This window comes from Neopsephotus bourkii, unplaced genomic scaffold, assembly GCF_033783945.1.
Source record: "Neopsephotus bourkii isolate Nb327-2 ecotype Australia unplaced genomic scaffold, CSIRO-AGI_Nbou_v1 NB_1526, whole genome shotgun sequence".
In the NCBI taxonomy this organism is placed as follows: domain Eukaryota; kingdom Metazoa; phylum Chordata; class Aves; order Psittaciformes; family Psittacidae; genus Neopsephotus; species Neopsephotus bourkii.
Genome location: NW_026902002.1, coordinates 5,829,070 through 5,850,735, shown reverse-complemented (window position 1 = coordinate 5,850,735; position 21,666 = coordinate 5,829,070). Strand labels below are relative to the sequence as shown.

At 38.3% G+C, this 21,666-nt stretch overlaps 1 protein-coding gene across 3 annotated transcripts; it reads left to right on the top strand.

Moving 5' to 3' along the window:
• The first annotated feature begins 109 nt into the window (after positions 1-109).
• PECR (peroxisomal trans-2-enoyl-CoA reductase) lies at positions 110-19,911 on the top strand. Of its 3 annotated transcripts, XM_061370150.1 has the most exons (9): positions 110-267; positions 3,722-3,855; positions 11,648-11,813; positions 12,484-12,565; positions 14,573-14,669; positions 16,722-16,832; positions 17,421-17,532; positions 17,655-17,785; positions 19,486-19,911. In XM_061370150.1, the coding sequence occupies exons 1-8, from the start codon at positions 153-155 to the stop codon at positions 17,741-17,743; spliced, it is 906 nt and encodes a 301-aa protein (XP_061226134.1). In that variant the 5' UTR covers positions 110-152; the 3' UTR covers positions 17,744-17,785; positions 19,486-19,911. The 3 variants fall into 3 exon arrangements, with proteins under 3 accessions (XP_061226134.1, XP_061226133.1, XP_061226135.1); XM_061370149.1 differs by lacking the exon at positions 19,486-19,911 and having other exon boundaries at positions 17,655-19,474; XM_061370151.1 differs by lacking the exons at positions 17,421-17,532; positions 19,486-19,911 and having other exon boundaries at positions 17,655-19,474.
• The last annotated feature ends 1,755 nt before the right edge of the window (positions 19,912-21,666 follow it).

The following is a 21,666-nucleotide window of genomic DNA, read 5'->3' as shown; positions in this document are numbered from 1 at the left end:
AGCGCCTCCACCCTGCTCAGCCAGCACCGTGCTCTGCGCACCCGGGGCGGGCGGGGCTGCGCGTCACGTGGCGGGGGTGGCGGCCGTGGCCGGGTGGCGGCCGGGCGGCGGCCGCGGCGGCTGTGCGAGGCGCTGTGTGAGAGAGGAGGAAGATGGCGGTGACGCACGGACTGCTGGCGGCCGGACTGCTCCGCAGGCGGGTGGCCATCGTCACTGGCGGCGGCACCGGCATTGGCAAGGCCGTTGCCTCCGACTTGCTGGCGTTAGGTGGGCACGGGGAGGGTCCGCGGGGAGACCTGGTGGGGTAGAGGGGCAAGGTGGGTTTCGGGGGAGCGGGGCCGGGAGGGAGGTGAAGGCGGGGGATGGAGTTTGAATGGGAAGGCTCGGGGGATTGTGTTGTGTTTTGGGGGTAGGCAGCGCTCGGAAGCAGCTGAGGAGTTTGAGGGTGGGACTGTGACGGGACTCAGTGAACAGTGATGACGGGATGAGGTTGATGTGGGACTGTATCTTTTGACCTGCTTGCACTTAAAAAGATAACGTTGTTTTAAACTAGAGTGGTCAAAGTGAAGTTAACATTACACTCGGACCCTTTCATATTTTCTCTTAACCGAGTTTTCATCTTGCTCAAGTGGAGGATTTACTTGGTTGTTAAACTGAATCTTAATGGAGTAGTACGGTTTTTAACTGTTGTCTGCATGGGCAGCTTAAGAGAAATGGTGCTTCTCACTCGGTGCTTGTGACAGAAATGCCCTGAAGTTAATCTTAGCCGCTTTTTGGGTTTTCTTACCACATTGATTATAGAGAAATGGTAGAATCTGGAGTGAATCATAGAATCATAGAATAGTTAGGGTTGGAAAGGACCTTAAGATCATCAAGTTCCAAGCCCCTTGCCATGGGCAGGGACACCTCGCTCTAAACCATCTCACCCAAGGCCTCGTCCAGCCTGGCCTTGAACACTGCCAGGGATGGAGCATTGACAACCTCCCTGGGCAACCTATTCCAGTGCCTCACCACCCTAACAGGAAAGAATTTCTTCCTTATATCCAATCTAAACTTCCCCTGTTTAAGTTTTAACCCATTACCCCTTGTCCTACAACTACAGTCCCTAATGAAGAGTCCATCCCCAGCATCCCTATAGGCCCCCTTCAGATACTGGAAGGCTGCTATGAGGTCTCCACGCAGCCTTCTCTTCTCCAGGCTGAGTGAAAGGCAATCTTCTGAGTAATCCACCTTGCAACACCTTTTCTACAGGTTTCAGTGTAGTTGCTACGGATCATTGCCATCAGACTTATTTCAGATAACATGTGTTACCACTGTTGATTCGCTCTCTTCAGATTACCAGTGCTATTATGCCATACTCCCTGTGGTTTGTGCTCTTGGAATGAGCACTGTGCTATTTCGGTGGGTAGTAAAGAGCTTTTTTGGTTAAGACTGTGCTGGGAGGCATCTTTACCTCTCAAGCCCTTTATCACAGCTTTCCACATACTCAGTGGAGATGAAGTGGGGACTATTTGTGCTACCTTTGTATTACTGGTGAACTAAGCAGGTTTTTTAAGCTGTAAGGACATGCTACCTTAAAGAGGTGCTTTTTGGGGATCATCATGTTGTTGTTCGATGAAGTTATGCAGTTACCTTAAAATTGTACTTATTTTGATCTGCATTATTTTTCTCAAAGTAACAAAAGCATATATCCATAACATCATAAATAGAAAACAAGGCTGCAAATCATATGTGAGAAAATGAAGAAAGAACTATGGCTGAAGTTCATCTGTGTAACTGTCTTTACCTGCAGTCTTGCTGGCTACTCCTGACAAGAAAACAAGCAGGAATTATTTCCATGTATACTTTGCAGTGTAGGCTGTATCATTTTGGAGGAGTGCTGGATGAACAGAAAATGCCTGTAGAAGCAGTGGCAGATAATGCCAGTCATGATGTAGCTTGTTTTTATAACCAGTCTTGTATGAAGCCTTATGTACAGATTTAAACCTTCTATCTGGAAAACTGTGCTCTTTGTCCCCTGACTTTATCAGGAAATGGCCTGGTCATTCTTTGTGAATTAAAATAGGTGAAGTTTGTATAATAAGTACCAAGTGTACCTCAGTGAGTTAGAATCTCCCCATTCACCAGTTATTTAGCAAAACTATGATCTTTTACTAGACCTTACTCACTATCAGTGTGTGTATTAATAAGCACTGAAGTTGGTAAATATAACTGTGCTCCTGTGATTTAGTATTTTGTGTTAATTGTTAATTGTGTGTGCCATTTTATGAGCTCTGCGTTAGTCAGGTGGTTGTGCAAGTGACTGGAGTTCTTAATTTAAAAAATCAGGAGATGTCAGAGACTAATCTTTACATGTGTTGTTTTAAGACGGCCACTGATTGAAGCTGAAGCTCCCATTCTTAGGGACATGTAGTTACAGCACTTCCTTCTGGAAGAATTAAACTCCTTTAGTTATTTATTTACTTTTATGTATAGTTTTACAAAACACCGAGCCAAATGAACAGCTTGCTGCTCTTTACACCTACTAGTTATTTTGAGCTGATTCTCATGTTTTTTTGATCATGAGAGGCCAAATTCCACTCAGCAAAATAGCAACAGCAATAACAAAAAGAAAAAACAACCAACCAAAGAAAAAGAAAACAACACAAAACAAAAAACAACCCCCCAAAACCCCACCAACCCACCTGTCAATATGTTAACTTTTTTGGTGGTTTTGACTGGTTGAGGGTGTTGAATTGGTCTGTATTGAAGCAGATGAGCAGCGGAGCTGCTGAATGGCTTCTGCTGGGCTTCTGAGACTATGAGAGGAGGGAACTGGGAGCAAGATGTCCTTGCCTGCTTGGCAGTAGAAGCTAGTAATTTGCTTATACATAATACAAAATTGTATGCCTACTGGATTTGTATTAGGAATTAATTTGGTGTGCTCTGCTTTTGTCTGTGTAGTAGCAATTGCTGAAACCTGAAAGCTGTCCTGAGTCCATTGGTGTGACAGAGAAACTAGACTGGTTGTAGTGTGATTGCCATTAATTTGTCAGCTGCATTGTTTTCCTCTGTAGAATGAGTTCTCCTGCCTCCAAATGCTGAAATAAAAAAAAAACCAGAAGACTTGAGCTCCTGCCTATTTTTTCTTCTCCTTTCTGAGCTAGGATTCTGCAGTGTGTGGTGATGCCACAGGGAAGTATCTGTGCTTGCTCTCTATAGTCTGCAGACAGGAATTAATCTTGTGAGGCTGTCATCCTTCCCTTCAGACTCTGTAGGGTTAAAAAGTATTTTCTCACTGCTAGTCCAAATTACGGCCAGACATGCAGTAAGATTATTTTTGTGGTTTTAGGAGCAAGGGTCTTTTTGTAATTAAGACCTGCTGAAACATCTTTAATTCATGTAATTGATAAACGCAGCTGTGAGCAGAGGCAGCAGAAGTGCTATCTGAAAGCTACTTTGCTGACTCTGCAATTCACAGCCTATCTTCCCTTCAGCAGGAAGGACAGGAAACCTTGTAGACATTTTTTTGATTGCTCTTCTCCTGGCACAGTGGGATCTTGTTGCTAAGAAGCACCTGACATCAGTAATTTCTCTTGCAAGAATTTCAAGACTGTATCTTCTAGACAGTGACTAATAAACTCACATCCTACAAGATACCTCCACAATGTTATTAAAAAAGCCCAGCGTAACTGTAATTTTAACTATGTCACCTGAAGGATGTTTCATTTTGTCTCTACAGGTTGCAATGTTGTTATTGCCTCTCGTAAATTTGACCGACTAAAAGCTGCTGCAGAAGAACTGAGTAATAAATTTTCTTCCATCAGTCCTGCCAAAGTGACTCCCATACAGTGCAATATCCGCAATGAAGATGAGGTAAAACTAGTGATGTTGTTCTGGGGATTAACATGTCTACAGTATATTCTGTAAATAAATTGAGCTCTCCAAAGCTCTGCTCTGTCCTTCTCAAAAGTGGCTTAGAATAGGGGAAAAGTGCTGTAAAGCTGTGTTAAACTGATCTAGATAAATTTTTTTTCCAAGGGAAGACTATTTTTTAATCACCTAAGCAAGAAAGCATTTCTAACTGCAGATATTTTTCTGACCATGCATATGTATTTCAGATATTTCTGGGAGAAGCAAACTTTGGAACTGGCATGTTCTACAGCCGAGTCAGAGCCCACTTAGCATGGTTCTTTGTCACATTGCTGTGACAGCAGTGAGGGGGCGTTAACTTGTGAGGATGGAGACCTCAGAATAGTTCCTTCAGTCAGGAAGTCACAGCATGGAATCTCAGTGCCTGTGACTTGACACAAGTGCCCTGCATTGTCAATTTCGCTTGTACTGAAGGAAAAAAGAAAACAACAAAAAAGAAAACAAACAAACAAAACAAAACAAAAAAAGACACCCAAAAAAAACCCCAACCAAATGCTATGGATATTATTATTTTTAGCCACATTTCAATTTTTGGTTACAATTTGTAGTGTGCTTCATTCCGAACTCTATTACTATCCCACTTGAGTTGCTTTTTCTTCTTCAGATTGCAAAGAATGGAAGATGAAAAGCAAAAGTACTTAATCCACATTCTTCAGAAGTCAGCATTCACATCCTAGTTTTTTAATCTGTGTAACTAAACATTTAAAAGTCTATCATCAGGTTGCACTTTTAACTTATTGAGGAGAAATCGAAAATATTCCAGTAACCACTGACTGCTACATTTTTCTTAACCTTTTGAAGTCTCTGTTAAATTCTAGTGTAACTTAAATTCTAGTATAACTTACTTAATGACCTTCACTTGCTATGTAGGTCTGGAAATAGCCTAACATACAACCATAAAGCAAATAAAAAAAATAAAATTCTTCCCTCAGGAAACAGCTAGTGCTATAAAATACTTAGTGATATATTCAGACTTTCTCTCCTGAAGGAGATGAGCCTTGAGGCTGTGCATATGTCACTTCACCTAGCAGTGAATTTTAGGGTAGTATTTACTAGCATCAGCAGTGAAATATAATAGGTTATGGCAGATGTCAGAGGGCAACTTACATGATTAAAGCTACAGGAAAGAAAATGGATAAAGAGAGAGAAAAGGCTTAAGCTTTCTTTCACATCACTGTTCTTGTAGAAAGTACTCTGGCATGCCCAATAACCTTCTGCAGGTAAATCTTATTTTTGCATCAGTTTAAAAATGAGTTAGTGGGAACTGCAGTGTTCTGTGAGATGATAGGGACCTTGGATGGCAAAATGAGGTGATCTCCACTAAACTACCATTCATTTGTTCCCTGTTTATTAAGTGTGACTAACTATGTATTTGACAAAACAGCCTTAGATGGCTTTGGAAACTTTTTTGAAGGTGCTTTTAAAGCCTATTTTGTAGTGCTGTATAAAGTTTTTTGGCATTATTCTGTTACTGGTAGCCAAGCTGATAACTTGGAGAAACTTCTGCTTTGCTATTACCCTGCAGTTTCATCATAGAATTGGCTTGTTTCTCATGTAGTTTTAATCTACTCATTTACAGATGCACCTGAACTTTTAATACAGTGTTGGAGAAGCCTCTATCAGGCCAGTGCAAGTTCTCTTAAATCATAGAATCATAGAATAGTTAGGGTTGGAAAGGACCTTAAGATCATCTAGTTTCCAACCCCCCTGCCATGGACAGGGACACCTCACACTAAACCATCTTACCCAAGGCCTCGTCCAACCTGGCCTTGAACACTGCCAGGGATGGAGCATTCACAGCCTCCCTGGGCAGCTCATTCCAATGCCTCACCACCCCAACAGGAAAGAATTTCTTCCTTATATCCAGTCTAAACTTCCCCTGTTTAAGCTTGAACCTGTTACCCCTTGTCCTGTCACTACAGGGCGACAGTTAAATCATTGTCATTTCATATCTCTTTCTATTGAAGAGAGGGTTGAGAGGAGTAAGGTAAATTAAACTCTAGTCTTGCATTTTTCAGTCATCAACTCTATCTTATAGTTTGACTCACTTCAGTTTTCCAACTGCTCTTACTACTTTCTGTTGAAATCTTATTTAGCAAAAATTCGCTATGAAAACTTCACAAGTCTTTTATGGAGGTTCTAAGTAAGGAATGCAATTTCTGTTGCTTGTTAACATAAGAACTTCAGTATTCATGCTAAACAAATATTTATCCATTCCAGATGCCTGTCTCCAAGACCAAATATTTTTAATAGTTAGAGACATCCTGTGATTTTTTGTTCTTTAGCTCTTGTTTTTGTTTCAACAAGGGAAGAAAACTTCGGAGTTCAGGTCCTCCTTAGATGTCAGAACTGATCCATCACAAGCTACAAAGCCCAGGAAGCTTCCTGAAGAACTACATAATTCATTTATTATTTCCTTCTCTTTGACATCTCACTGAAACCTTTCTAAGATTAAGTCTTTCTCTTAAAGGAAGCCACAGTTATCACCTTTAAGAACAAGCCATCTGTTTGTTTTTTTGTTTTTTTTTACATCCCTACATCTCTACCAGTTATTCTGCTTTTCTTTAAAGGTCCCTATGAATTTTGTCATGGCTTTAATTTTATAATAGGGCAAACTGGAGGGAGAGATTCTCAGTAGGGGAGATCTGAGGAAAATGAAAGTGCTTTCAAAATTGCCAGATGATCTTTTAGTTTGCTTGGGCTTTTTCACCTCCTAGTACAAATCTTAAACTAACTGACCTGCTTTGGAGGCGACACAGCTCATTTCTCCTGTATATCTTACTCTGGATCTGTGAAACACCTGGGTTGGGGCAATCCCAGGCACAGCTACAGGCTGGGCAGAGAAGAGATTCAGAGCAGCCCTGCTGAGAAGGACTTGGGGGTGCTGGTCGATGTGAAAATGAACATGAGCCGGCAGTGTGTGCTTGCAGCCCAGAAAGCCAAATGTATCCTTGGCTGCATCAAAAGGAGCATGACCAGCAGGTGGAAGGAGGTGATCCTGCCCCTCTGCTCTGCTCTCATGAGACCTCACTTGGAGTATTGTGTGCAGTTCTGGTGTCCTCAACATAAAAAGGACATGGAACTGTTGGAACAAGTCCAGAGGGGGACCATGAGGATGATCAGGGGACTGGAGCACCTCCCGTATGAAGATAGGCTGAGAAAGTTGGGGCTGTTCTGCCTGGAGAAGAGAAGGCTGTGTGGAGACCTCATAGCAGCCTTCCAGTGTCTGAAGGGGGCCTATAGGGATGCTGAGGAGGGACTCTTCATTAGCGACTGTAGTAATAGGACAAAGGGTAATGGGTTAAAACTTAAACAGGGGAAGTTTAGATTGGATATAAGGAGGAAATTTTTTCCTGTTAGGGTGGTGAGGCACTGGAATGGGTTGCCCAGGGAGATTGTGAATGCTCCATCCCTGGTGGTGTTCAAGGCTAGGTTGGACGAGGCCTTGGGTGATACGGTTTAGTGTGAGGGGTCCCTGCCCATGGCAGGGGGGTTGGAACTAGATGATCTTAAGGTCCTTTCCCACCCTAACTATTCTATGATTCTATGATTCTAAATTCAAGCAATAGAATATTCACCCCTCACCATAGAGCGCAGTTTGTTTGTTAGAGCTCTTTCTGACCTAGGAAGAGTCAGAGGAGGTGCAGTGAATTAATTGCTGCAGAAGCTTGATGGCAGATATCATGGCAATAGCTTAAGGAATTCATATTTTGAAGTCTCTTAATCTTCATCCTTGGAGTCCTTCTTGCTCTCTAGCAAAGCTTACTTTTCATTTTATGTACAAGAAATAATCTTACTTGATGGAGGATTTTCAGCCACTGCATAATCTGTCAGGCTTATTTGTCATAAATTTGCTGGTGCTGCTTTTGGCTAGTTTTCTATCGATAGTTTTGTAAAGGCTAACATATCTGTTTTATTTTTTAAATATGGAAGAGCAGAGGGTTCTGTGATGCCAGTAAGAACAACTGAGGTTTTTGTGCTTTGTCTTCATTGAGCCTTATTCTGAAGTAATGCCTGTGCACCTGTTCCTTGTCCTGTGGTGTGGAGTATGTAGTTGTCAGTATTGCTTCTTAGTGATTATGAAGCTGAAGTGATTGTAATTATTTCAATGTTTTCTAGTACTGCCCACATAATTGTTGAATATAACAGCAGTGGATCAGCTTGCTCTTGCTGAGATGCAGGCCAGGCAGCTCTGCGTGTGCCTTTTCAAACCAAGCTCTTTTTGCAAAATCTAATTAATTAATTAATTCCAGTGCCTCAGTGTAATTGTGGTCAGACTCGAGGAGATCCCCTCCTTTTTCCATTATGAAAAGAGCTTTCTATTTATCTTTGTAGGTGTTGGGAAGGGGAAGCATTTATTTGTGTGTCTTAAATACTGAACTACAGAAAATCAGTTGACAGGAAAGACAGACATGAGGAAGTTTTTACCTTTGTAAAGCCTTTGTGATACATGCTCTGCACAAACATTTATTTAACTGACACGTAGATAAGTAGAAGACATATCTGGGTAAGTGGAAGATAAAACTTTTTACTTCTAGTAGGCCAGTGTTTTTGAAATCAGTAATTCAGAATTCTGTACACAGTGTTCCCTTTGTGTACTTAAGCTCCAGCAATAACTGTGGCTGGATCAGACCCTGAGGGTAAAACTGATCACTGGGACATCTGACAAACAGGATTCCTTGGGACAGACTCAGTGCAGTACTATTTAGTGCTTACTTTGTGTCCGAGTTCACTAGTGGCTTTTCTTTTCCAATAAACTTTATAGCTTGACAGAGTCTCAGTTGGTTAGTAAATACTGTGTGAAGGCTGTAGTGGAAGGCTGTGGCTTGGTGGAGAGCTATGGGTAAGAGATTCTTGTTGTACTTTAGCACAACGAAAAAAATAACTGTTATCACTGTGCAAGAATGGCTGCTGGTTCTAGTCCCCACATAGCAAATCTCTAACACTCCATAGTGGGTAGTTTGCCTGCTAAGCTTTACTCAAGCTCCAGGTGACATGTGGACATGCAAGTGGGCATTTGTCAGCAAGTACTGTCTGTGCAAGTGTGCTAGTGCATAATACTTTTGAGTTGCAGTCACACAAAAATGGTCCTTACTGAACAGCTCCAGTCTTCTGGTTATGTCTGAAGTGCCTGGTTTTGTTCTTTTCAGTCTTTTTCAGAAGAGCATCCTAAACTCTTAACTCTGCGTTGTACAGTTTTGCTTTGCTTCCAGAGAGTCTTTAGTAGCTTTTTAATAAAGTTATTTCTGTGTGGATTTTGAATATTTGGAAATAGAAAGGAATCTTCTTCAGTTCTCACTGTGATTTAAATGTGTTCTGCCAGACCCTCTTAGAAGACATTGTGAAGACTGCTACAGCTGAAGCCATCTGAGCTGTCACTAGAAAGCTGCCACCTGCTAGCTTTTGCTGGCTTTCTGAAAGCAGAACTGATACACAGTTGGGTTTTAGGTTTGGGTTGGGGTTATTTTTGTTTTTTTTGTTTGTTTGTTTGTTTGTTTGTTTGTTTTGGTGGTGTTTTAATTTTTTTGAATTGCCTCTGGAATATGTGACAAGAAGTAAGAACAGTTTCTTAAGATATATGTGACCTATTTTGAATTGGTATGTCATAGCATGTTTTGTCTACTTGTTGAAAACTTACTTGTAATTTTTTTTTCCCAGTAGATTTTTCTTCTGATAACTTGTTGGGGTTTGTTGTTTTCTGGTTTTTGTTTTTGTTGTTTTTTTTTTTTACTATCATTAGCATTTTCCTTTTTCTCTCACCCACTCTGACCCCCCAGCCTGAATAGCCTTAGTCTGTTCAAACATTCCTTGTACTGAAACCATTTCTCTTCCATAAATAAGCCCATACTTCAGTGACTTATGGACAACAATATTCAAAGCAAGATTTTCAGGCTGACAAGGAGAAGAGTTTGATAACCTGAGCAAAGCATGATTTCTGTTGCCCGTTGAGGCATAACTTGTTTTTCTCTGGTTGTGAGCAAACCCACAAGTCTTTGTGGCATGATGCTTCTCACAAGTCATGGGTTTGGGACTGCAGTCACAAATGATATATTTTTTTGATATTTTTTTTTCCTCTCAGATCCCTCAAGCTGCAGTGACTGATCTGAGGAATAAGATGACATTCAAAACTTAAAGATGGTGATTTAGGTATCAGAATTATTTTCTTAGTACATTTTTTTTCTCAGGAAGCATTAGTTTTCAGTCAGGCTTCAGCCACTATATGTTTAGATTCTTTTCTTCAGGGAGGTGCATCCTTACAGGATCCATACTGTCCTGTTAAACCATCCTGAACTGTAAGACAGCTATTTATGAGACTGAGTTAGTGACACTCTTTTTGAGATACAGATCATGCATTGCTGCTTCTTTTACTTTTTGATATTTTCTACTGCTAATTCAGTATAGAGGAAGGCTGATTGACATCCTTCCCTTAGCCAAATCTCAGAAGTAGCATTGTTCCTAATGTTTGGTTGGGGTTTTTTGTGGGTTTTTTTTGTTTTTGTTTGTTTGTTTGTTTGTTTGTTTTGTCTGCATTTTCTTTGACCACAGAAGGTAGATTAACTTTTTTTGTGTGCTTGAGTAGGAATAACTGATGCATCTTACCTAGTTACGATAGGTAATGTAAACAGGAAACAGTCATGTTGTCCCGTTTCCCCTGTTTCTTGAGATAAAGATTAAATTATTAAGCAGTTGCTACAGAGTTCTTATTACTATCTTGTAATAGGAAATGTACATCAGCTTTGATATCTGTAAAATCTTTGAATGCTTTGAAATATCTTCTCCTCCAGAATCTCTCCTGTGCTTAGTGTGAATGTGTGGCAAAACTGCTCTACTTCCAAGAAAAGACAATGTAAAAAGGCTTAGTTTACAGCCTGTAGCTCAGATTAGGTCAATGTCAGAGCTAGATTTAGGTTCTCAAAATCTCTTTCTTTCCATATGAACTTAAGCCCCTTTTTTCTGCACGGACAGCTCTTTTGAGTGAATGAATAACATGTCTACTGCTATTTGTTAATTTCTGAGTACCCAAAGGTAAATAGTGCCAAACAGGTCTCTTAATTATAGTATTCATCCTGCTTATAGACAGACAGTATCTGCTTAGTCAAATATTCACCTTTCTTTTGCTAAAGAACACAGCCTGTAGTATTTTCATAGTTTTTTAGAGTTGATGTGGTTTTGGGTAGCAAACTAACTTTCTTGGTCTCTGTAAGAAGAGTGGCTGTTGTTAACTCATATCTGAGCTTTAGTGAATGTACAAAGTGTCTAGATAAGAGTGTTAAAATTTCACAACATGACTTATGTTTTATATGTAAAATGCTCAGGTACATATGTCAGAAGAAAAATATCATAGTTATTTTATATGGAATGCTTCCAGCATCTGATGTGAACAACCCACTCTTGTGAAAAATGTCAGGAGGTTCTTAGTAGGTCTTAAGTAGCTGGCTTTTGTGTATGTTTGCTTTTATAAACCTTCAGCAGCTTAAATCCCCTTCTTTTTTCACTGCTGGTATTTTATTTTATTTTACCTGCTTTATAAGAGGAAGATCTCCTAAGTAAACATGGACTTGGCCTAATTCTTCTTGGTTGACTAAACTTGTCATGCTAATCTTCCAGCCTTTATGAAGGCTGGTGCCTGCCTCCTGTTTATGTGTGAAAAGGGTATGAGGGAGAAAACACTGTCTCAGAATGAAATTGGGTATATAGTTTAATCAGAATACTATACTAATAAATATTGTTTCAGGTAGAAGCTTTGATGAAGTCTACATTAAGTCTGTATGGGAAGATTGACTTCCTGGTGAATAATGGAGGGGGCCAATTTGTAAGTCCTTCTGAATCCATGCATGCAAAAGGCTGGAATGCTGTGATAGACACAAATCTGACAGGGACCTTCTACTGCTGCAAAGCAGGTAAGAACTGCACATAAAGCATTTTTTGTTTGGGTTTGTTTTTTTTTTTTTACAGCAATGCCAGAAGACAAGAAATGTAAAGTTTCCCTATCTTCTTTTTTTCACACACTTACCTGACAGCAGATGTTTGTTTTCACAGTCTCATCCAAAGCTTTATGTTAAACTGTACGTTACATTTGTTCATATATACAAACATACATTTGGGGAACTATGATCTTATGGTTAAGTGCAGATTTGGGGAGTCAATTGGCTTGGATACTCACTTAAACAATTATAGGAAAACTGCTTAATTTCTGTGGCCTGAATTCACTGTGTGTAATACAGGAAAAGATTCCTCTCATATCAGGGGTGTAAATTTAACTTTAAATTTAAGCATGGTACACGATTCTCAGATAACACTGGGAATGTGGAAATGAAAGTAACTTATGTGGAAGAATGGATTCTTGACTTCCACCAAAAGGCTTTTTGAAAAAGATCAAGCCCTATCTGGACCACACCTGTTACCCAGCCAGTGCTGAGGCTATGGTACAAAGAGCAGATTGTTTATCTAAATCCACACAGGAAATGTGTAGTGTGGTTGGAGTTAGGAGTCCAAATTTGGCTTCAGTTGGCCAGTTTGTTTGCCTGCATTTCTTCCAATATTTATAGGTTATCTTCTTCCTTCATACAGTGTACAATGCTTGGATGAAGGAACATGGAGGAGTCATTGTCAACATTATTATTACCACGAGAAATGGGATTCCTGGAATGTCGTAATATATATTTAATTTTTACATTTTGCTATGTTTTCCCCCTAGAAGTGCTAATTGCTCCAAAAGACTTCATTTTAGAAAGGGCAGCAGAAGAGCATAGAAATACTGCAGTTAGGTCAAGAGAAGACGATTGTATCACTTGGCAGTGTGTGTGGAGATCTCTTCCTAATTCATTGGAGACTATAGGAGTAAATGGCATCTCTGTCTTCTGACAACTTGTTTCTAGGAAACTACGAAGCAAGACTTGCTAGCAAAATGGTATGCTAGTGGGGCTAATTGCACTTAAATGCAACCTTTACTTTCTCTCCAAATTTCTGGAGAATTTGCGAGAATTTGGCCTCTGTTGTTTTCCTCTTCTGCTGTCAGTTTAGAAGTGTTGATGGTGTAATGAGTTATGGTAATAGTGGAGTAGGAGGAATATTTCTAGTATGTTCCCAGGTTTTGGCTTTGTCCTTTGGGTCATGTAATGCCTGCCTTCCCTGTTTTCCTTTTTGCTCTCACTTTTGTAGCCATCTTTCTTGAAGAAAGTCTCAGATACAGATAATTGGTTATATTTGCTCTGCACCTTTCTTGGAGCAGAAGGAGTGTCATGGGTACAAACATACTACTACATTTGTAGTTCTTTTATACTGACTCAAATGATCACAGCTGTCTGCATGAAACTGCAGCATCCTCCCCATATCTCTCTGTGTACTGTATTTATGCAAATTTCTTTATCCTCAAAATGGAGGCGAGCCAGGCATCATCCAATCTGACACTTTTCCCCCAAGAAAAAATTTGTCAAAATGCTCAGAACATGAATTCAAATTAAATTTCAAAGTTGTCAAAATGCTACATTTTGACGGTTTCTTTAAAAAAAAAAGGTCTAAATTTCTTCTTTGAAACCACTTATTTTTTACCTTTGAAATTAAATTTCTATTGAGGAAAATATAAAAATATAATTTGAGCAAATGTTACATTGCCTCTCTTTGTTCTGATTCAGAGTTTAAAGCTTTCAAAATTTTTTATTTTATTTTATTTTATTTTATTTTAAGTAACAGCAGAATATTTTCTCACTAGCTTGTTGGCAGTACAAAATACATTTAGATATCCACAGGGTGGTGCTGAAGTTACAGTTATTTGAGTTTCTCTGTTCTGGTTAAGTCTGGTTGAAATGTCAGAGCAGATAGGCTGAAGCTGTGTTTGAGAGTTGAACCAAGAGATAAAAAAACCCAATCCTGAATAACAGTGGAAAAAAATTTTTCAAAAAAACTGTTGTGTGTTGATGAGGATGGACAAAACTACTTTCAAATTAAATTCTTGTTGATTTGATACTTGGTTTAGAAATGTACTGTTGAAAATGACTTGCCTTTACAAGTCCAGCCACCACTCGTGCCAAAATCACCTGATATATTTTTGCATAACTTCTGAACATAAAACTAGTCAAGTTTTTTTGCTCATAGTGTGCCTGGAGGTTATTTATTTATGGCCTAAACATATGAATAAGTTGGGTTTTGTTATATTTTCCTTAAGTTTTTTCTTCTTCGTTTCCTGGTATTTGAGAAGCTATTGTATTTATCTTCTCTAAGTCTGTTTTGTTAGTCTAAAGGAATTAAACTCTATTAGTTTTCTCTGCATCCCACTTTCTGCTGTTCATCATTGCAGTCATTTTGTCTGCATTTGCTCAGCCTTGTCAACAGTCTAGTTTTTGTAGTTTTACACAGTTTGAATTTTGCCTTCAGTTGAAAACAAAAACATTTTATAAGCCTGCTTCTGCAATAAAACGTAGCTGGCCTCATGTCACATTGGGGAAGAGATGATATGTGTTTCCAGAAATGACAGGAAATCATAGCATAGTTTGTTTAAACTGTGATGCTATGATCAAACTTAACAAACTAGAAAATCTCTCCCTCACAGCTGGCCCAGTCATAGAAAGCTACTCTGACTACCCTAGTGAGGATGTGGTAGAAGTAACATTGGGCACTGTTAGCTGGGGGAACAGATTCTTCTTTTGCTTTTTCTCAATAGGCATTCAGGAGCTGCAAGAGCTGCAGTGAATAACCTAACCAAGACTTTGGCTATAGAATGGGCCCACAGCGGTGTAAGAATCAACAATGTTGCTCTTGTAAGTAATGGGAAATGATCTGATTAAACTGAGCCATCATACATGTTCAAGTCTAAAACTTTCATACTAAAAGGGATTTAAAAATCTATAGCCTGTAACTGTTTGTGGATTATTTATATATCTCTTTATAATTTCCCCATCGACATTCTTCAGGTCATTTAGAGTGTTTTGTACTGTTCAGATGATGAACCAGAGATGGAGGATAAAATTGTTTCTGCTTTCTCCTTTGATTTGGCACTCTTGTTTGGAATTGGGTTTTACCTGTGTTTACAAAGTTATTTTGAAAATCTTTTGAATGTGTCACAATGTCTTTACTTTGTCTTCGACATGTTAAATTAATTGGTTTTAGGCATAAAAAAACTGTATTTAGAGTGGATCCTCTCTCAAAGACATTATGTATAAAAATGTGTGTTCTGATTAATTTTTTTTTTTCTTTTTTTTATCAAATATATGCAGACGGGAAACCACTATACAGGTCAGCTGAAATACAAATGTCACATTTCTGAGGAAGTAGGTAGCATGTAGCAGTTGTTTTCCATACTTGTATGGAAAAAGCAGCTATATTTTTCTAGTGTATAGTGCTGCAGACATAGAGGTTATATTGAAACCCTGGCTTTAACATTTGAGATTGTGTGATCTGTGTAATCTTCACTCTTAACAACAATTTGTTTTGCACATTTACTCCCTTGAGAGCAAAAGAGGAAAGGAAAACTTTGTCTAGCTCCTTCTACATTCAGCATTTATCATCTCAATAAAGCGTCACATCTGTTTGACTTGTCCCTAGGAAAATCTTTGTACTATCTTTGTAGGATGTCTGTATATCCTATTGTGCCCCTTTTCCTAAAACATCTGGCTCACTTTCTTTGGCATAGCACAGACTGCATAATGGCAGATGTGTGTTGATCGTTCAGGTAGCAGCTCTTAGGTAGCCTCTGCGAGGCTTAAGTCATTAGGAGACTTGTTAAGGCTTGTTTTTCCTGTTTATTTGTTTTTTCTGATTTATCAAGTCTTGGGGAAGTAATTAAGACAGCATATGTGAATATATTTTTCAGGCATGCTAACTACCTCATGAATCATACTAATTATACATTATAGCATATGTCAAAAAGTTTTTGACAAGCAAACACTTACGTGGTTTGGCTCTTTCAGAAGGATTTGCTAACTTTGTTACTGTGGTGGTAACAAAAATCCATGTAATAGTTACAGTAACACTTCATATCCTTCTGTCACCTTTGTGGACACAACTAAATCTGTGGTAACCATAGAAAACAGTAAACATTTTATAGGAGAGGAGTAATATGTAGGGAATAGGTACATAGACGGGGAAATGCATTAAAAAAAAAAATAGTTTCACATACCAGATACTGTCCTGGCTCCCAAAACCTAGCATTCATGTTTCACAGATACCTTAGAAGAGAAATCTTAGCATCTACTCCATGGATGAACTCAAGTTTTGTTCTTATTTAAACTTGAGTCCCTAAGGTTCTGTCATAACTCATCTATGTAATTCTGTGTCACCACTGCTATAGACTTCATCTTCCCTCTCAAGTCTAAACTCGACTGTATAATTATCAGAGCAAAGACAGTCACCTTTTTCTGTTTCTATAGCAGCTAAATAGGGAGAGTCTGAACTTCGATTGCGAAATCTGTTTCTGTAATTCACAAGAAAACCAATCTAGAATTCTTAGAGATTACAAGAAACTGTGGACAACTTGTCCTTAGGGCTTTGTAATTTTCTGCTGTAAGCTAATATGAAATGCTTGTCATTTCAAAATGGTCTTTGAATTTCTTCCTATGCCCTCCACTGTAGTTATTGAAGTGACAGCAGAGAATTGGAATAATCTGAATTACTTCGCTTGAATAGAGATGTGAGTAGCAGCCAAATTACCATATTCTATAAATTATACTATTCCATCAAATTTCAAAAGTTGCATTCAAGTGCTGTTTGGGTACTTTAATGCCACAGAAAATGACAACTTCACAGTTTTACAATGGTCACAGTTCAAACAATATGCAAGAAAACTTAATTTTCACTATGCTGTTTTAAAATAGGGACTAGTTTTTTCAGAAACTGCTGTTGAAAATTATGGAGAACAAGGTACAACGATGTGGTTAAAGATCATACCAAATATCCCTGCCAAGAGGTCAGCGGTTCCTGAGGAGGTAATGTACTTCACAATGTTTGTGATATTTCTCCTTCTGTGTCTCTATTTTGAAGCCTCTTTGTTATATGGAGAATTAAAAAGATTGAATTTTGCAATGTGATGGATTATTAAAAAGAAAAAAGCTTGTGGTAACGTGCAGTAGTGCCAAGGAGGAGACTTAGCCAATAGTCAGTGTTATTCTGAAAGCTTAATTTAGATGCTTCTTACAGCTGAGGTGTTTAATAGTAGACATCAGTTTCTGAAAAAGTTGCCTTCCAACAAGAAGGACTGAAAGAATGAACTTAATGTGAAAAAAGTGTATCTTAAAAGTACTTAGCTCTCTTCCACCAAGAATGTGCATCTTTGATAAACTGTTCAAATATTTTTGTTTGTTTGTTTGTTTGTTTTTTATACCTGGTGTTGATCATTGAGAGCTTACTGGTTTTCAACTGTTATGTACTTGAAGTTTGAGGCTGGAAATATGGCTTTAAGAGTGTTTAGTTTTCATTTCTGAGTAGAAAACATTGGTATGTCTTGGCTGCAAAAGTTTTTACAAGAACAGTTCCCAGCAGTTTAAGAAAGATTAAAATTGTCATTCTTGTGTTAGATCTCTCCTGCAGTGTGTTTCCTGCTCTCTCCAGCTGCTTCTTACATAACTGGGATAACTCTGACTGTGGATGGTGGCCAAAGTTTATATAGGGCTCCCCTAGACATACCGGGTAAGAAACAGACTACAAAACAGTGCCCATCAAGTTATTGAAGTCAGGCAATGGGTGGGCACAAAAGTAAAATGCCTCAATTCTCAATCAGTTAAGTATGTTGTTTTATTTGTTTTCTTCAGATCATGACAGATGGCCCTCACCACCAGAAGGAAAAAATTCTGAAATGCTTAGAAAGCTGATTTCTGGCAAATTCAAGCCAAAGCTGTAAAAAGAATGATATTTCACCTTATTCCTAGTTGCACACTTGCTGGTAATCTTGCTTTGTGATTTGGGTTGCTTACTCTCAGTTATTTTTTTTTCTTTTTTTTTCTTTTTCTTGTACTTAACTACATTGAGTACCCTGATCTTTGTTGATTTATATTTTAAACTTGAAAGGCAGTACATAGTGAATTTCTTCTCTGAAAACACTTACTGCCCTGAAAACATTCAGTCTCCCAGGGAAGTAAGGTATAAAAGACGTTCTGCATTTGTACAAGCATTAAGAGTCTGAGACAGAAGTGAATAAATAACACTTATTTTGAAGTAAAGGGAGTAGAGAGGGAATGTTGCTGATGAATTTGGAGAGAAAGTTATTTAAATCTCTGTTATTAGTTGCATTGATAATCCTTGACGTAGCTGTTAGCTCTACCCTGTTTCTGTTCTGCCACACACTGAGCGTTCAACGATGATTTGAAGACTGAGTAGGTATTTCTCTACTCAGAGTTAAAAATACTCTCTACTCTCTCCTCAGAATTAAAAATAAGGCAAAGTACTGTTATTAATCTTTCAAACTGCTATTGGCATATCGTATTGGAAATGTTTTTAATTGTTTGCAGATACAGCGACATAATGGAGTTAACTTGGTCGCAACTTAAGTTTGATAATCAGATAATAAGCTTTAACATACAGTGATGGAAAATATTATATATTCAACAATTTAACATGAAAAATCTTGAAGCAAAACCTGTGGTGTATATTAGAGTGCCTTCTGCAGTATGCTATATTGTGAAAGCAGAAACTTGGAATCCTTAATTTACTTCTTAAAATGCTTTCTATTCATACTCTGTTCTCATACAGTGTTAATGCAGTTTTGTTTATCAGTGTCTCAACGCAGTGTGATTTTTGTGATCAATGGAGAGATTCCATTTAAAAAACAGAAATCTTGCAATATATCACTTGAAGAGGCTATATTTGTCATTACTCACTTTTTAAAATTCACTTCAAGGCAATTGTTCCCATGTCTGGTAACTTTATGTTTGCTGCAACAACTGAAATTTGTGGAATCAAGTTGCCTCTATAGAAGTCATCTCTTTAATACTTCATTTTGGGTTGAATGTAAGAGTCTCTGCAAAGAGAATCTTTGGCTGTTTGTTGTATGCAAAGTGTTTGACTTTTAAGTCTTTCATTAAAATATGGGAACTTGCATACATACGTGTAAATTGCTTTTTCTTTTGAAAACCTGAATGCGAGTTTGAGGGGAGGGTTTTGGGACCAAAATGCTTTCTCCTTTTGATATGGCCTCTTTCCTTAGTAACTGGGTGCTCATTTGTATGATATAAGCTTGTACAAAGATAAAAATCAGCTTTTATCAAACCTCTTGTGAAAGGTGTATTTTTATTATTGCAAATATTAGTTCAGGGTACACAGCAAGAAAATCCCTGGAAGAAAATGCACCCATTAGATGATTAACTATAGCAGCCTGGCCCATTGCATTTAAGGAAAATTATTTTGTTTGTTAAGAGATTATTTCTACATTCTTCACAATTTTCTGTGAAAGAAGATTAAACATGAACAGGCTTGAGACTTGTGCAGTTTATTTTCTCTTCACATTTGACTGTGAGCTTCTGTGATACATGTGGACTATAGACTTGATGTGAAATGGAAGTGATTTGATAAAACCAAATTACTTTCACTATATCCCAGAACTTGATTGAGCATAAACTTGGAAATAATGATTTTATACTGTTGCAAATTTCCTCTTTAAGTTTGCTGGAGTATGAATATTCATGAAGAAGGGACGTTTATACATAATGATGGTGAAATGCATCACTCAGTGAAATGGAACATTGGTGAGCATTATCCTGTGTGGGAGACATGTTCAGCCTAAAATTAATAAACTCCTCCACAAGTAAGAACTATAACAAACCTTTCCACTTGCACTGGAAACAAGGAACTTTTATGTGACCTTACCTTCTTCAACTTCCAGCAGAGTAATGGATGTATTAGAAAGATATAAAGAGGGTTGTTCCTGTGTGTGCCATTTTTTCCTTGGCAAGAAACAGCATTTGTGAAGTCATAATGCACTGCAGCTTAGTGCAATAGGAGAACATACTCAAAATAGTCTAGGGGTAAGTATGGTATAAGAATACAGAAAATACACCCTCAAAAAGAGAAGGAGAAACACAAGTGCCTTTGCCCCCCCCCCCCTTTTTTTTTCTCCAGTAATAATACTGATGTCCCCCATATGCTTGAGGCCTACTATGCACAATATTAAAAAGCTTATCATATTATATTAGATATCAGGATAATAACTCCTTTGCTGTGACGGTTTTGAAATTATCACACCCCCTCTTTTTCCTTTTATTTTTCTTTTGGTTTTGCGTATTTTTCTTCTTGCACCAGGAAGAGCATGAAACGTTTAATCCTTAGAACAGAGGTTTTGTTTTGGTCTTTGCCTCTTCAGTCCATTTTTATGCAGATTAAAATTATTTGTAAAGTTTTGCCGTGCCTTGCAGAAACCCAGTGTTGTGTTGGCTGCAGCATGAATGTTTCAGGTTTCTGCTGCTAGAGCTGCAGATAAAATCAACTGTAGCAAAGCTCTTCCTACGCTATTGTACCAACAGCTCTTGATCAAAGGGCATTGAAAGGTTAAAAAAAAAATAAATAAAATGGTGTGGTACCAAGCCATCCTTGACCTGATTCACATTTTGGTATGTGAAGTTCAGGGAACGGAGTTTGATTTTTGTTTTGGTTTTGGGATTTTTTTTTATTTTTATTTTATTTATTTTACAAGGGAGGTGAATGCAACTGTTGGAAAAGAGTTAAGGAACCTTAGGAGGAATTAAGGGTATTTATTGACCAGACACTGAAACTGAACCATTTGCTGTGCTGTACAGTTGTAATAAACCCAGAGAAAACTGTTAGAATGACGGTTGCATTTACCATTCTGTTAAAAATCTCTTTTCAGTTGCTTTACTATTTACCCCGGCTAAACCTGTACCTATTCTATCTACCCCTTATCTGATACTCATCTGACTGACAAGTAGGTGCTTTTCAACTGCTACTTTGCTTCACTGTCTGGTGTTATATCTGAATATGTGTTGTAGAACTTCACATTTATGAAAGCAGTGTCTTTCGGTGAAAGGGATTTTTTATCAACTGTACTTGCCTTATGTTTTACAGATATCTTTGTATTAATCAGAATATTGATTATTGAGGGTACTTATGTAGCGTAAAATGAAGTTTGATTATTCAGGGGTTTAGCTTAGTGTAAAATGAAGTCTATGTTGTAAAAATCATCATTCTGTAAAGATTAACAGTCATCATGTTTGCTGAAGGGAATACAGTCTGTGCAGTGTCAAATACAAGACTTGCTTGTTACAAGCTTTTATGGTTATGCTTAGTCTTCTGAATAGTTGTATAGAGTATCCTGTGTGATCTTTGAGAAAGCATGCTATTTGCCAGACATTGTAATTTCGTCTACTTCTAATCAACATCCCCTACTTTACTCTTGCCATCTTGAATAGCTGGCTTGTGTTAAATGGCTGAGTAATGTAGCCATTAGGGGAATAATCTTATTAGTAAAGTCAAGACTGTTCTGGGTAACTGAATGTGGCTGAGTCCTAAAGGTAAATAGGTTTGTCTGCTCCAACCCCATCATTGAAGTTTATGAAGCAACCCATTAGTACTGCTGTCTAGTCTCATTTATAGTGTGCTTTTTCTAGAGAAGCAACTCCATACCTGAATAACTACTGTATTTTCCCACATTCTAGACAAGTTTCAAGTGTTATAGGTTGCTATAGTGTAGCTGGCTGCTCTTTTTTTCATTTTGCTCTGGAGTTAAACTGAAATGTGTTGAGCAGTGGGACTGCATAATGAAATGCGAAATACTGATTACATTGGGAGACTGCAATCTGACTAAGAAATATATTT